We start from the raw sequence: 13,187 nt of genomic DNA on the forward strand, positions 1-13,187 counted from the left end.
TGTACGTGGACTGAACATTTTTATCATAAATATGATATGCGGATGTTAATAATGAGGTATACTTTTTTGAAATCGAAGTGTAATTATACATTCACTTGGTTATAAACAGTGTTGGAATCTTTGTTTATTTTATTTGCTTGCTGATGTAGAACATACTGGTAAAATGTTTATAGTATTACTGTTTCTACCGTATATCGGGAACGTTCTTGATTTGAATTCATACTGGTTAAGTGTGGAAATTTTTCTCAAAAGTAATTTTTTATGAGTAATTGTAAGTTGACTATAATTGGGCCTGTTCCTTTACTTTTCGTTATAAATAAATAATAAAACTGAAAGTTTATTTTTTTTATTTATCGTTATTTATTTTTACTACTATCCACTAGTAAATTACGCATTTAACAACAAATCGTATGTAATAAATTGTTTTTAATGAGGGGATCGGGTTAAAAAAAGCATAATTTATTAAAGATTAATTTTAGACAAGGAAGTGGCTCATTGAATCAGTATCTTGAAGTTGTTTTTTAAAGTTTTATTGATTAATTTCGGTTTTATTCTGATATTGGTCGGTTTCTAAATTACAAAAACACTGTTAATAGAAAACTGGTACAACAAACACATTTTATTGATTATGGTGTGCAACATAACATACATTTAATTTTACAGGTGCGTAGGATACACGAATTAATGGTATTATCATATTATAAACATGTATAAGATTCGAACATCACGTAAGTTGCTGTAAATTTAGGTCTAACTATATATATATATACAAATACGTATTGACCGACTGACTGCACAAGTAGTAGTTCGTCTGACTACCTGTATGTCGGTCTATTGGCTAATGAGATTGGCCATAATTCTCTGTCATGGAAGTATGGAATAAGACGCCGACTGCCGTAAGGTGTATTGTGTATACTGTTCCTGCTCCACAATTTAACGTCACTGAATGCAAACGTAATAGCATTTCAAATTTTATGCCTGTAAAATATTGAACCTGTTTTGTCATATATCATTTTATAATAGATTGCTTCTTGTATCGTCCATCTGGTCTTATTTTCAGTAAATACATAAATAAATATTAATAATATATTTTTCACGTTGGCGGATTATTTATTGTTTATATAAGTAAGTAATATCGCTTAACGAAGTTTAATTTTTTATCTTATGGTATTTTTCATTTCTATGAGAAAAATATTTAAATAAAATTATTAAAATATATTTTTATAAATCTAATTTTCCAAACTTTTGGACTGTTTCCGGAAAGAAGAATGTTTATTTACATCCGTTGCATACATTTTGTATACTTAAAAATATCTGATGCGGATACCACATGACTTCCTTGTACTGCTATTAAATTATTTTTACACATTTTTTTAAAATGAAAAGTAGTTAAGATTTTATTTCATTAATAACTTCTGATATTTTGAAATTTTTTTTTATTTTTATATTTTATTACTGAATTATTATTTATTGTCATTTCTTTTACAATGAGAGGTTAAAAATTATTATTAAATCAATATATTTAAATTGATAAAAAAGTTTAAAAAAAGAAGATGAAGTCGGATTTGAACCGATGTGCCTTCCCCTTGTAAGACCCAAATATTTCATTAATTAAAATTTTATTTGCCTGTAAGTTTGGAACTAATGAAAATAACTATCACTTATGATATATCGCTGAAAAGCTCTCAATGAGGGTTTATTTCTGCAGTTAAGAAAAAGTCCAAAATTTGATTTTTTGGATTTTGGGCGTTTTTGGATACTTTTGGTCCAGTCGATTGCAATCAATCATTTTCGGACGGAGAATAAAAACCATTCATTAATTTTATTTATGTTGATTTAAGATAACTGAAAAATTTTAAAAGATTCATGAGAAACTGTGCGACCGTTATTTTTTGAGTTATATAGTGACATTTATAAAACAAAATTATTATAACAGTTGTAGAAAATTAAGTCTTTTAAGTGAAGTTACTAGTAGTATATAATAACATTATTTTAGATTTTAAACATCATGATCAAAATGTTTTAAGAGTTTACAGTCAGTTTAGAAAGACTTTTCCGTGAAATAAAAAAACTGTTGCTTTTAAATTTCCAGATTTTCTTGTGATGAGTCTATCGTAACTGCAAAATTTATTAACGGATTCTTGTAGCACACCTTCAAATTAACTAAATCTTTGAATATTTTACAAAATATATATAACCTTTTCGTCAATAAAAGATTTTCAAAAACAAATGAAAAAAATCATAGATCTAGTCAAGGTGAAAGAATATATTTTAGATGACAAAAAAAATTATGACAATATTGTCTTATGAAACTAGTCAACCTGACAGGAGGACCTTGTGATGTGTTATTTATATAAAACACAATTAAATGTTTATAATCTTTTCCCTTGTTAGAACGTGTATCAATAAAAAACACCAAAAAGAAGGCCAATGGTGGATTGTGCCAAATGAGGTGGTGTATCGAGAAATAGAGCCTGTTACTGATAATATGCGGAAAAAAAGAATCTCTTTCTTTGGTCATCTCATAAGGACACCGGAAACAAGACTGTCAAGAAGTATCTTTGAAAAGCTCTGGTTCCAAAAGCTAGAAGTGGGATGGATCAAAGAAATTAGAGAAGATATGAAAGAATTGGGAATTTCCCTGACTGACCTACAGAATAAAACTGGAAAAATTACAAAGCTAAAAGACAAAAGCATTAGATTTAAACAAAAGACAGTCAAACGACAAAATACAACGAAGAGGGTGTTTACGGATGAAGAAAAGAAAGCAAGATCTGAACGGATGAAGAAATACTGGGCATCTCGGAAGAGTAAAAAACACGCTTTTCTCAGAAAAGATCCAACTAAAATTGACTTAAGTGGTCCCATGTTGGCCGTAAAAACATAATAATAATAATAATAATCTGTTCCCTTGGAACAATGAATAGATGGGGCGAATGATGTTCGTAATTGTCCTGGAAGGAGGAAAGTCCAAAGTAATTAGGCATAACAGACGTTTAACAAGATTTATTATTTACTCTTTCCTTTTTGTGAGTTTTTCATGTGAGCCTTTTATCGAAGTATTTTGCCGAATCTGATCGTGGTAGTTAAATATTATTAATTTTAGCTAGTTGGCAGATGTTTCACCAACGTATGGAAAGACAATATAACGTGATACTTTTGTTTTCATTAGATTTATTATTTCATCAGTCATTAACTTCTAAAGACGAAGCTTTGTCAAGATAGCTCTCTTCAATGCTGCCATCTTCTAGCCGCTTACAACGCAAAGTTCATCTCCCTGTATATTTTTGAAGGATAGAGCTTTGAGTCATCCTCTTACTTTCTATCCTATTTTCAGATATTAATGATCATGCCATACGTAACACGTGTTCAATTAATTACGCCCTTCTTTGTCTAACCAAGTTTATTTTTTCTCTCTATTCCTATTTTAAACTGGCCTTTAATTATTTTATACCTTATTCTTTGAACTCCTCTCATTATGTTGTAACACATAAGGTTTCTATCTAGCGATTTAAATGCGAGGAATAAAAAACCCAAACAAAAAATATAATTGTTTTCTTTCAGCCCTCAGCTTCCTCCACATCAAATTTCCACTGCTTTAACACTTTTTTTCGTATTTCTGAGGCTCTACACAATTATCCTTACATCCATATGTTAATACACTTCACACAAATGTTTTAGTTTGCTTTTTCAAGACTTCCACAAATCTTTTGACAATACGATTTAATAGGTCCATATTTCTTCATAAGTACTCATAAATTTGTTGAAATATTGTAATAAAAAGTATTGTAAAGTAAATCTGCAAAGTATTATGAAAAATAATACTAATAATTAGTATTATTTTTCCTGGAAATTGAAAGTTTGTTATGTAATGCATCTGATTATGTTAAAAATAATGTTTGAAATGACGCAAGTCCATCAAATTATTTATTTATAATGGAGTATTAATTTAATTTACACACTTATTAATATTTCTTTATCATTACATGAATATTTTACAGAAAGTATGATTATTATTGAATGACCAATGTTTAAACAATTTCTTTGCTCTGTGAAAATCTTCTGTTAATTCTTAAGCGTTTATTTTCTTTTACTTTCCAGACAAATGTAGGTAAAGTAGTTAAATTAAAAGGGAATAATATGGTGATCATATTAAAAATGTGGTATCGGGATTTTTGCAAATCTTTACGTTTTAGGGCCCAACTAGGTCATCTAGACCATTCGTTCTCAAAATGGGGCTCTGGAGGCCTTCGGAGGAGAGTGGTAGAAGGCTTACAGAAAACTGGGGGAAAAGCACATCAGATTCATCCTTCACATTAATGTAAGTGTAATCTTTTAACTGAAAGCTTTGTTTTAATTATTGTATTGTTATATTGAATATTCTACCACTGTTGTTGTTGTTTAACTATATAGATACAATTGTAATTTTTTTGAAAGCAATCTTAAAAAAAAAATTTCCAAATATGATTAAATATGCGTGTTAATTGCTCTCATTTAAAACGTAAGTTTCAGCTCAGAAATAGGATATTCCATGTTTAAAAACAATAATTGCAATTGCTTTTTTTAAGAGCGCATCTTAAAAACAACAATTGGAAATATTATTTTTAATAGATGGTAAGTTTAAAACTTTTGGAGCGCTAGAAAATTTTTGATTCTCAATGTAGGCCGTAGCCGAAAAAGTTTGAGAATTAATGATGTAGACCAAAAAAACATTGTATGATGTTCATACATATGTGTATCGCACTCCTTTTGACCTTTTATCTCAGGATTGATCGAACCGATTTTCTTCAAGTTTGGCTGAAATATTTGTATACATGTTAGTTTAATCATAGATTTTTTTTTTAAATTCGTTAATTGGGTCAGTGGGATATTACGAAAAAACCAATTTCGATTGTTTCAGAGGCATTATAAAGAAAACTTTATTAAAACAATTTTATTATCTACAATGCATATAAAATTATCCAAAAAAAAAATTTTTTTTTTTAAATTAGCCCCCCCTATTTCATAAATTGAATTTTTTTGTTCTTTCGCTCTTTTTCTCTTCATTTTAAATATTTTTTTAGATGTTTATATTTCATAGCTGTCAAGAAATGTCTACAGTTTTTTTTCTTTCAAATTTATACCGCGAATGAATATGATACGGAAACGGTTTTTGAAAATTTTCTTATTGTAGCCACCTTAAAAAAATATACACTCTGTTTTTTGGCTCTTTTTAATTTTTATTATTAATAGCCAGGAATGTCATGCAATATTTTACCAGCGTTTTTTTTCTTTCAAAGTTTTATGGTTACTGAAACTATTTTCAATTTCAGAAGGTTATATTGTTCACACAATACTAAAGCTTTCGCACTGTAATTAAATGTGCATGTATAATTGGATTAACACCGTGTTAGATATCAATTCATCCCTGTTGATCGATTAATTAATTATACGAGTAACAACGAATCGATAAGGATAACTTGATTAATTGTTATTTAAAATAGCATTTAAATTTATTATCAATTATTTTTTATTTTTCAAGTTATATTCATAAACAATTCTAGAAAAAATTTTAAAAAAATATTTATTATTCTAAAGATGGAATTTTGTCTATAGTTTTCCTTACATCTAGTGGAAATTATATAATAATTTTATTTTTTGTTTCGTGTTTTTTATTGCTCACGTTCATTTAGCTATGTGGAAATCTTACGTATTACGTCATTAAGAAAGAAGTTTAAAGGATTAACTATGACATTAAAAAATAGGAATAGCCTAGAGATAGTAAAAATAAATACTGAAAAGTATACAAAAGATATTTATTTTCACTTTAATTAATTGCTACCGACAATGCTGGTACATTAAGCCATATATGTCTCATAGCTAGATAAGTCACTTGACATCGTACTTCTTTAGACAGAATCTGAATATGGTGTACTGCACGTCATTGTGAACATTTGCCCTGAACTACTTTTTTAACAACTCGCTTATTTAAAACCGATTTGGTTCTATTGTATATACTCTGTTCGATTTTCTACTTAATTATAAACTTACATATACCAGTACATGCTATACATTAATGCATACTTAAACAACTGTCTAAGATATAAAATTTATATTACATCAACACGTAGTGTGTGTGTTTTTTTTTTATTCGATTGCGTAACATAAGATAAAACGTTACGTTATATAATTCTAAATTTGTTTATTTTCATTTTATTTTGTTCACTTTTTTATTTATTATATTTTGAAAATTTTATTTTATTGCGTTCTATTGGTGAAATGATTTTTATTTTTATTATATTTAAGGTACCATACGTTATTTTAATTTTTAAAATTATAAATATTTTACAAGATTTTATCGGTAATAATTTTAATATAATTGATAATTTTTGAATACTGTTATATAAAAATGGTGACTAAGAAAGGAACAATAAAATTTGTTTAAGGGTAATATTTGGAGGTAATGATGTACTCGTATTTAAAATGAATGTGAAAAACGAAATAAAAAATTAAAATACATCTTAGATTAAATTTCTTAAAAAAAAAAAAACGGTGTTAAGATACCGAAACAAACTTTGATATCAAACCCTTGAAATTTTACCCGTAGTAAATTAAAAGAAAAGCGATTAACTTATAGGTGTAGTAAGAGAAACAAATTAGAATAGGTAAATAAATAATACCTTTAGCAGTTTTGTGTTTTAAGGGATTTGAAAACATTTTTTCCCTAATATGTATGTTTTAATCTGTTCAACTAGTGGAAATTGAGCAACCCTCCACCGCTTAGTGAGATAAGGATGATATGTAAATGAGGTATAGTCTTGTACAGACGCAGCCCGACCATTCGTAATAGTGTGATTATTTGAACATTAACCCAGTAACATTCTTCGAATCCTAGGCAATAATAAGGAAGTTTTAGATCGGGTGTTGCTATTTTTACGACGTGTTACCATTTTACACAAAATTTAATATTGTTATGTGTAAATATTGTTCTGGTGTTGAGTAATTTTAATATAGTTTTCTTTTTTACTTTAATTATGATTTTTACGTTATTTTTTTATTCTGTTTTCCGAGAAGGGACCCTTACACCTCTCTTGGGCTTCATTAAATTTAATTTATGTTTATTTAAATTTTATATTTTTGTTCTCATTTTTATGTTTTTAAAAAAATAAATTTACGAATATCTTATTAAGATTCCTACTGTGATATTAGTTGTAAGTTTTTAGTGATATTTTATCTTTGTTATTACTTTTACGTTTTTTATTTTTTTTAGATTTAATATAGCTTAAGTCTTTAGTTTTTTCTGTTACAATATGTTTATTCCGGGTGATGATAATGCGGAAGCGTTTTTCGCCCTCAAAAAAAAAGAAAAAATTGAACACCAACCTCCAAAGTACATCGGTATCCAAATTCGTATAAAAAAACTAACCTTTACTAGCATTTGAATCTTAGAACCTTCGATTTCGAAAATCAGCTGTTAAACAACTGATTCGCGACGAGTTAACTATTAGACCAACTGTTTGGGCATCTCAACATTTAATGATTAAAAGCTTTATATTTATATATTCTTTAGTAAAGTGGAAAATTCATCTATGTCTCATTCACTAACAGCTAAAGGCTTTTTTAAATTTTAAAATCACCATTATTTTTAGTATATATATTGTTATTAAGAAAATTAACTAAGTCATGTAAATATTGCTTGCCGCGGTTTACTTTTCTCAATAATTCTCTGAGTTTTTACTAAGAAAAAAAAGGAAAAAGTAATCATCCTTTTTTTTTTGTATAGATATTTACTAGTGAAACTAAGTATCAATGAACGGAAAATTGTATTAGTTTGATAGTAATAAAATTTCTACAAGACATATTTGAATAACTATTTTTCAGATAAATATTTGTTTATAAATATCTGATAATTTTTGTTATTACCATCATAAATTAGTTTTTCTCAAATGTATTCCTTAAAAAAAAATCAATTGTCAACTACAATTAGGTTATTTTTTTTAGTTTCTCGAATACTATAAAAACTTTTTGTAAAAAAATATTGCTAAAGGAATTATTATGAGTTAATTACGGGTTAGGGCAACAGTATTAACATTATAATATTATAATTTGTATTTTTTACGTCATTTTTCTGATATTACTAAATAAGGTATAAATTGTAACTTTTTCTATTCAAAATTTGAATAGTTTGTGTGTGTGTGTATATATATATATATATATATATATATATATATATATATATATATATTTATATGTGAATTAAAATTTTGCAACAGGTATAAGCTGTTTATTTGTATATGTCTATAACTATATATAAAAATTAAAACGTACAGAAATACGGCTTCTACGTATTCTGTAAAAAAATCAGAAAAACTCTTACTTTTCCTTTGATTCCGTAAAACAAAAACCGCTGGCTCATTTAAAAGCTTATTGTTGATTAATGTTACTATTCTTTTGTTAATATAATTAATTTTTGTTGAGGTTTATTAAATGAATATAACAAATTTTTTTAAGAAGTATTTTGTAAAAATTTATTTTATATATACAAAAAATAATTAATTATTTGGACGACATGAGCAAATGAAGGGTATTGTACTGCAAATTACATTAAAATGCAGTCGACTAATGGTAATAGCTTGATGCGTATGATGGTGCGGAGTAAGCTATTTTGGTGATCGGTGCTGGAGCTGAGTACTTGACTACTGGAGCGGCATGTGCGTATACTGGAGCTGCATGTGCGTATACAGGAGCTGAGTATTTTGGAGCCGGTGCCGGATGAGTGTTCTGTTCCTTGTGTACGACGGCGTTGAATCCGTTATGCGGGTCGGCGGTGTATTCGACGGTCCTCTTGCTGCCGTCAGGTTCGACAAGGCTGTAAGCACCGTGTACAACATCTCCGTCCCTTGATTCTTTTTGGCTCTTGATGTCACCGGTGTGGTGGTCTTCTACCTGATATTCGAAGTTGTATTGCGGGTGTGCGTCGTATTCTTCTACTTTAGCGTAAGCAGGTGCTGAATAAACCGGGGCGTGGTAAGCAGGTGCAGAGTAAGTTATTTTTGGTGCTGAATAATATGCTGGTGCGTATGAAACTTTAGCTACCGGTGCGTGATAAGCCGGTGCAGCGTAAGCCGGTGCAGAATAAGTTATCTTTGGTGCTGAATAAGAGTAGCTGACCGGAGCAGGGCTGTATATTGCTTGTGTGACGGCCACGATCGCTGATAGGATTGCTGTTACCTGTAATATAGTTAAGAAATATGAATTTAGTGATTACTTTTCAACTTTGTAGTCGAATAAAGTAAGAAAATCTTATACTGATATACATCCTTGTATTATAAGCATTTTAGAAACGAATATACATCTACTTTTGAAGTAAACGGTAAAACTTTTGATTATTAATTCAAATCTTGTACGCCAATGAAAAATCAATAATATTTTAGTTTAAATAACAGACTGTATGATGGATAATTTTTCGTTATTAGGGGTACTAACGATTACTTTATTTGCCCCGCTAGATCTATACCAAGAACAGTACAAATGGTTCTTCGTTAACTCCAGAAGGGAAAATATTTTATAACTACATCTATTCGGTTACTCGTAGATGTCAAAATATTTTAATTACTCAATTTTTGAAGACAATAAAATTTACAAAAGATAAAATGTACAAATTACAAAATTATATCATTTTTCGTGTGTATGTGTGCGTGCGATATATATACCGATTGATTAAAAATTGCACGAAAAACTCTCTGGAGATGATTATAAAGCCAAAAACACGAAAAAAAGTTCGTTAATGAATATTGACACGCGAAACATTTAGTCCTGCTTTCTTCTCCCTCTTTGAATTAAACCGTACTAAAATTCTTGGAGTACAAATCGAGGGGTAAATTTGGTAGTTCCTTATAGGTTTTTGATCTAAGAAATTGAATAATAGTAGTCCCAGATCTCTATCTTCCTTAGGTTTTAAGAAAAACTGGGTAACACACGAAAAAGTTGTTTTCGGAAAACATACTTTTTTAGGTTTGGAATAAAATAACTTTGTTACTTTACCAATAAACAATAAAAATTTCTAGTTGATTTTGTAGAGAATTTAATTATGAAAAAATTCATATAAATAACGTTTATTAAAATTAAACGCAAATTTGAGAAGTTCAACTTTAATATAAAACAAAACACACAAATTGGAAAAATGTATAGAAAGAACGCGTAATCTGTAAAAGATGAAAAAAAACCTTCCTTACCTCTTGTATTCCACACGACAAAAACCGCTGACTTAGCTATAATTAATTTTTATTTAAAGTTTATTTAATTAATATAATAAAATATATGCAAAAAATATCATAGAATAAAAAAAAAATTATACTAACTAATTTTAATAATTATGTAAAATTTTCTCAACTAATCATTTTATAGTATTTTAGAACACAACACACCCTTTTTTGAACAAAATTATTGAACTTACATTTATTAGAAATTGCAAGATTTTAGTAATTACAAACTGAAACATTCTAAAGTAGAAATAAAATTTACTTTTAATAAAATGTTTCAATTAAAATTTTCTTTTAATATTTAAACCCCTAAAAAAAATCTGTTTCGGAATTGAAATAAATTGATTTAAAGAGTGTGTTATTTGTTTTTAATTAATATCCAAGTTTCAGATTACATAAGTAATATTTATTAAAGGATAGAAACCCCTCTGTATGATGAATTTATTAACAGTTATAAATCACCTGATCTTCTATACTGTAGAATCAAGCTTTAAATCTAGCTTAAGAAGGCATAATATTTTAAACAAGATTTAATACTCCGTTTTATCGGATGACTGTAGTTCAATTAACCGGTTCTTCTTACGAACAATTAGAAGTCCAGCCAAGTAACAAGCTTGCGGCTTATTATAACGCATTTCAGTCTCAGTATTAAAACAAGAAATAAGATATATGTTTTAATTTCTTTTAATATATATATATATATATTTATGTAATGGACCTTTTATGTAATTAATTCATAATTTTTTTACTACTGAAATCTTAGTTATCTTTTTCGTTAGTTTATGAGAATATATTGATTCGGATTGGTTTTTCCAATTTACAGTTCTACATTAATCGCATTAGTTTTTTTCTTCCTGTTTAGCCTCCGGGAATCACTGTCAGGTATTACTTCAGAGTGTATGTATGAGTGTAAATGAAGTGTAGTCTTGTACAGTCTCAGGTCGACCATTTCTGAGATGTATGGTTAATTGAAAGCCAATCACCAAAGAACTCCGGTATCCACGACCTGGTATTCAAATCCGTATAAAAGTAAAAAACCTTTACTAACACATTATCGCATTAGTTGTCTGTACTAATCTTTACCAATGAGTTTTGAAATTTAATTGTTTTGTTTTATATTAATCAAAAAAATAGAAGGTGGTTTATCTTCTTCCTCAAAAGTAATTTCTTTTCTAGTAGTCATATCAAATTTTATTTTATTATCAGATTGTACTCAGAACACTGAAGAAATATACTTTTCTTTAATATTTTTCAATCACATGAATGTAAGTCCATATGAAATTAAAAAAAAATAAAAAAATTAAATGAACTGTTTAATAAAATGTTTTCTCATTGTCTTCATTTTTCGGAAAAATAAAGAAATGTATTAAGTAATTAATATATCCATTACTATGACGGGGATCATCCGTTTTTCTGCAGTAAAAATCCCAGTAAAATTATTCTGGTAAAAGTCAAATTACTGAGAATAAATTTTTCTCGGTAATCTACCATAAATTTAAATGACATTCAAGTGATTTCATTACAAGATAATAAATTCCATAAAATAATGTCTCTTAAGTTATTTTTTTTTGTATAAATTAAAAAAAAAAAAAAAACATATATATATATATATATATATATATATATATGTATATATATAAATTTTGTATCCATGTACGCTGCTAAGATGTTATTTATTTTATTATAATTACTAGTCTTAAGATTTCAGTATTTACATTACTTAAATATCATAATGTTTAACTTGTCTTAATACTACTTGATATCTAAACTATATTTTCATTTTAAAATTAAAACATTTTTATGATTTTTTTTTGTTATAAAATTAAATTAAGGTGTCTCGTCTCCCTTTTAGTTTTAAGACAAAAGATTGTACCCAGAGAGACGCCAGGTAAATTAATTATTTTTATTATAATAATTGGATTTTTTAGTTTTTGTTAAGTAGTAGTTGTAGAAGAAGAAAATCGAAAAGGATTCATTACATTTCAGTATTACTTATTCATCCACGTTATATTTCGTTAGGTTTAGATGCGTAGAAGCCATCCTTAGACCTGTACACATGCTTTTAACTACAATTTACTTACTTTTTTAAATGTCATCTTTCCATAAGATACATATGAAGATTAATAAAAAATGACATTAAAAATTATCTTAATTTAATAATTATTTTTTAAATCAATTTTAAATGCATTTTATCTATATGATATTCAGCATCTTTTTAAAATTCAAATGGTTATTTAATTAAATAGTTTTTCTTTTTTTTGTATAATTTAATAATTTTATATCCAACACATCATATTATAATAATAAAAAAATTATTAATATTTATGTTAAAAACAACCTTTATTTCATTTATTAATTTGTATTTTCCAGAAAATTTATTCCAATTAATAGAATTATATAATAAAAATATGTAATTTAATTTATAATTAATACTTTATGTTCTAATATATAATGTAACTTACCTTGATAAAAGCCATTTTTAATTGAATTAAATCGGTAAAGTCCTACTGCTGAGATAACTTCTACCACTGCTGGTACAGTTTGAACTGATAACCTATCGATAAGTGACTGCACTTAAATACACACTCATCCTCCCGTAAATAGCAATTGCATTCCTTTCACTGACCGGGCAACGCCTTATTCTTCCCCGCCGTTAAAAGAAAAAAATGAAAAAAAAAATACTAAGTAAAAATAATAGTACATCTTACACATGAATCTGTAACATACATGTTTTAAAACCGGTCCGTATTAACTTACTCGTATTAAAACGACATATGAACTCGCATGCACGCTCCTACGCATTCAGTTGACCATTTTTTTTTTTTTTTTTTTTACTTTATTGTTCCGACAAGAGGCGTACCCACGGTGTAATATACGAGGAGGAGGTCACCACCCTCTAAGATCAGCAACATCGTACCCGTATCAGTTGTTACTCTTATGTGACCC

At 27.7% G+C, this 13,187-nt stretch overlaps 1 protein-coding gene across 1 annotated transcript; it reads right to left on the reverse strand.

Annotated features, from left to right (window-relative positions):
* Positions 1-8,547: 8,547 nt before the first annotated feature.
* On the reverse strand, positions 8,548-12,900 carry LOC142327480 (cuticle protein-like). Its single transcript, XM_075370591.1, has 2 exons — positions 12,704-12,900; positions 8,548-9,210 (listed from the first exon to the last, which is right to left on the reverse strand). The coding sequence occupies exons 1-2, from the start codon at positions 12,716-12,718 to the stop codon at positions 8,599-8,601; spliced, it is 627 nt and encodes a 208-aa protein (XP_075226706.1). The 5' UTR covers positions 12,719-12,900; the 3' UTR covers positions 8,548-8,598.
* Between the last annotated feature and the right edge of the window lie 287 nt (positions 12,901-13,187).

The sequence above is a fragment of the Lycorma delicatula genome, chromosome 7 (assembly GCF_047948215.1).
Source record: "Lycorma delicatula isolate Av1 chromosome 7, ASM4794821v1, whole genome shotgun sequence".
NCBI lineage: Eukaryota > Metazoa > Arthropoda > Insecta > Hemiptera > Fulgoridae > Lycorma > Lycorma delicatula.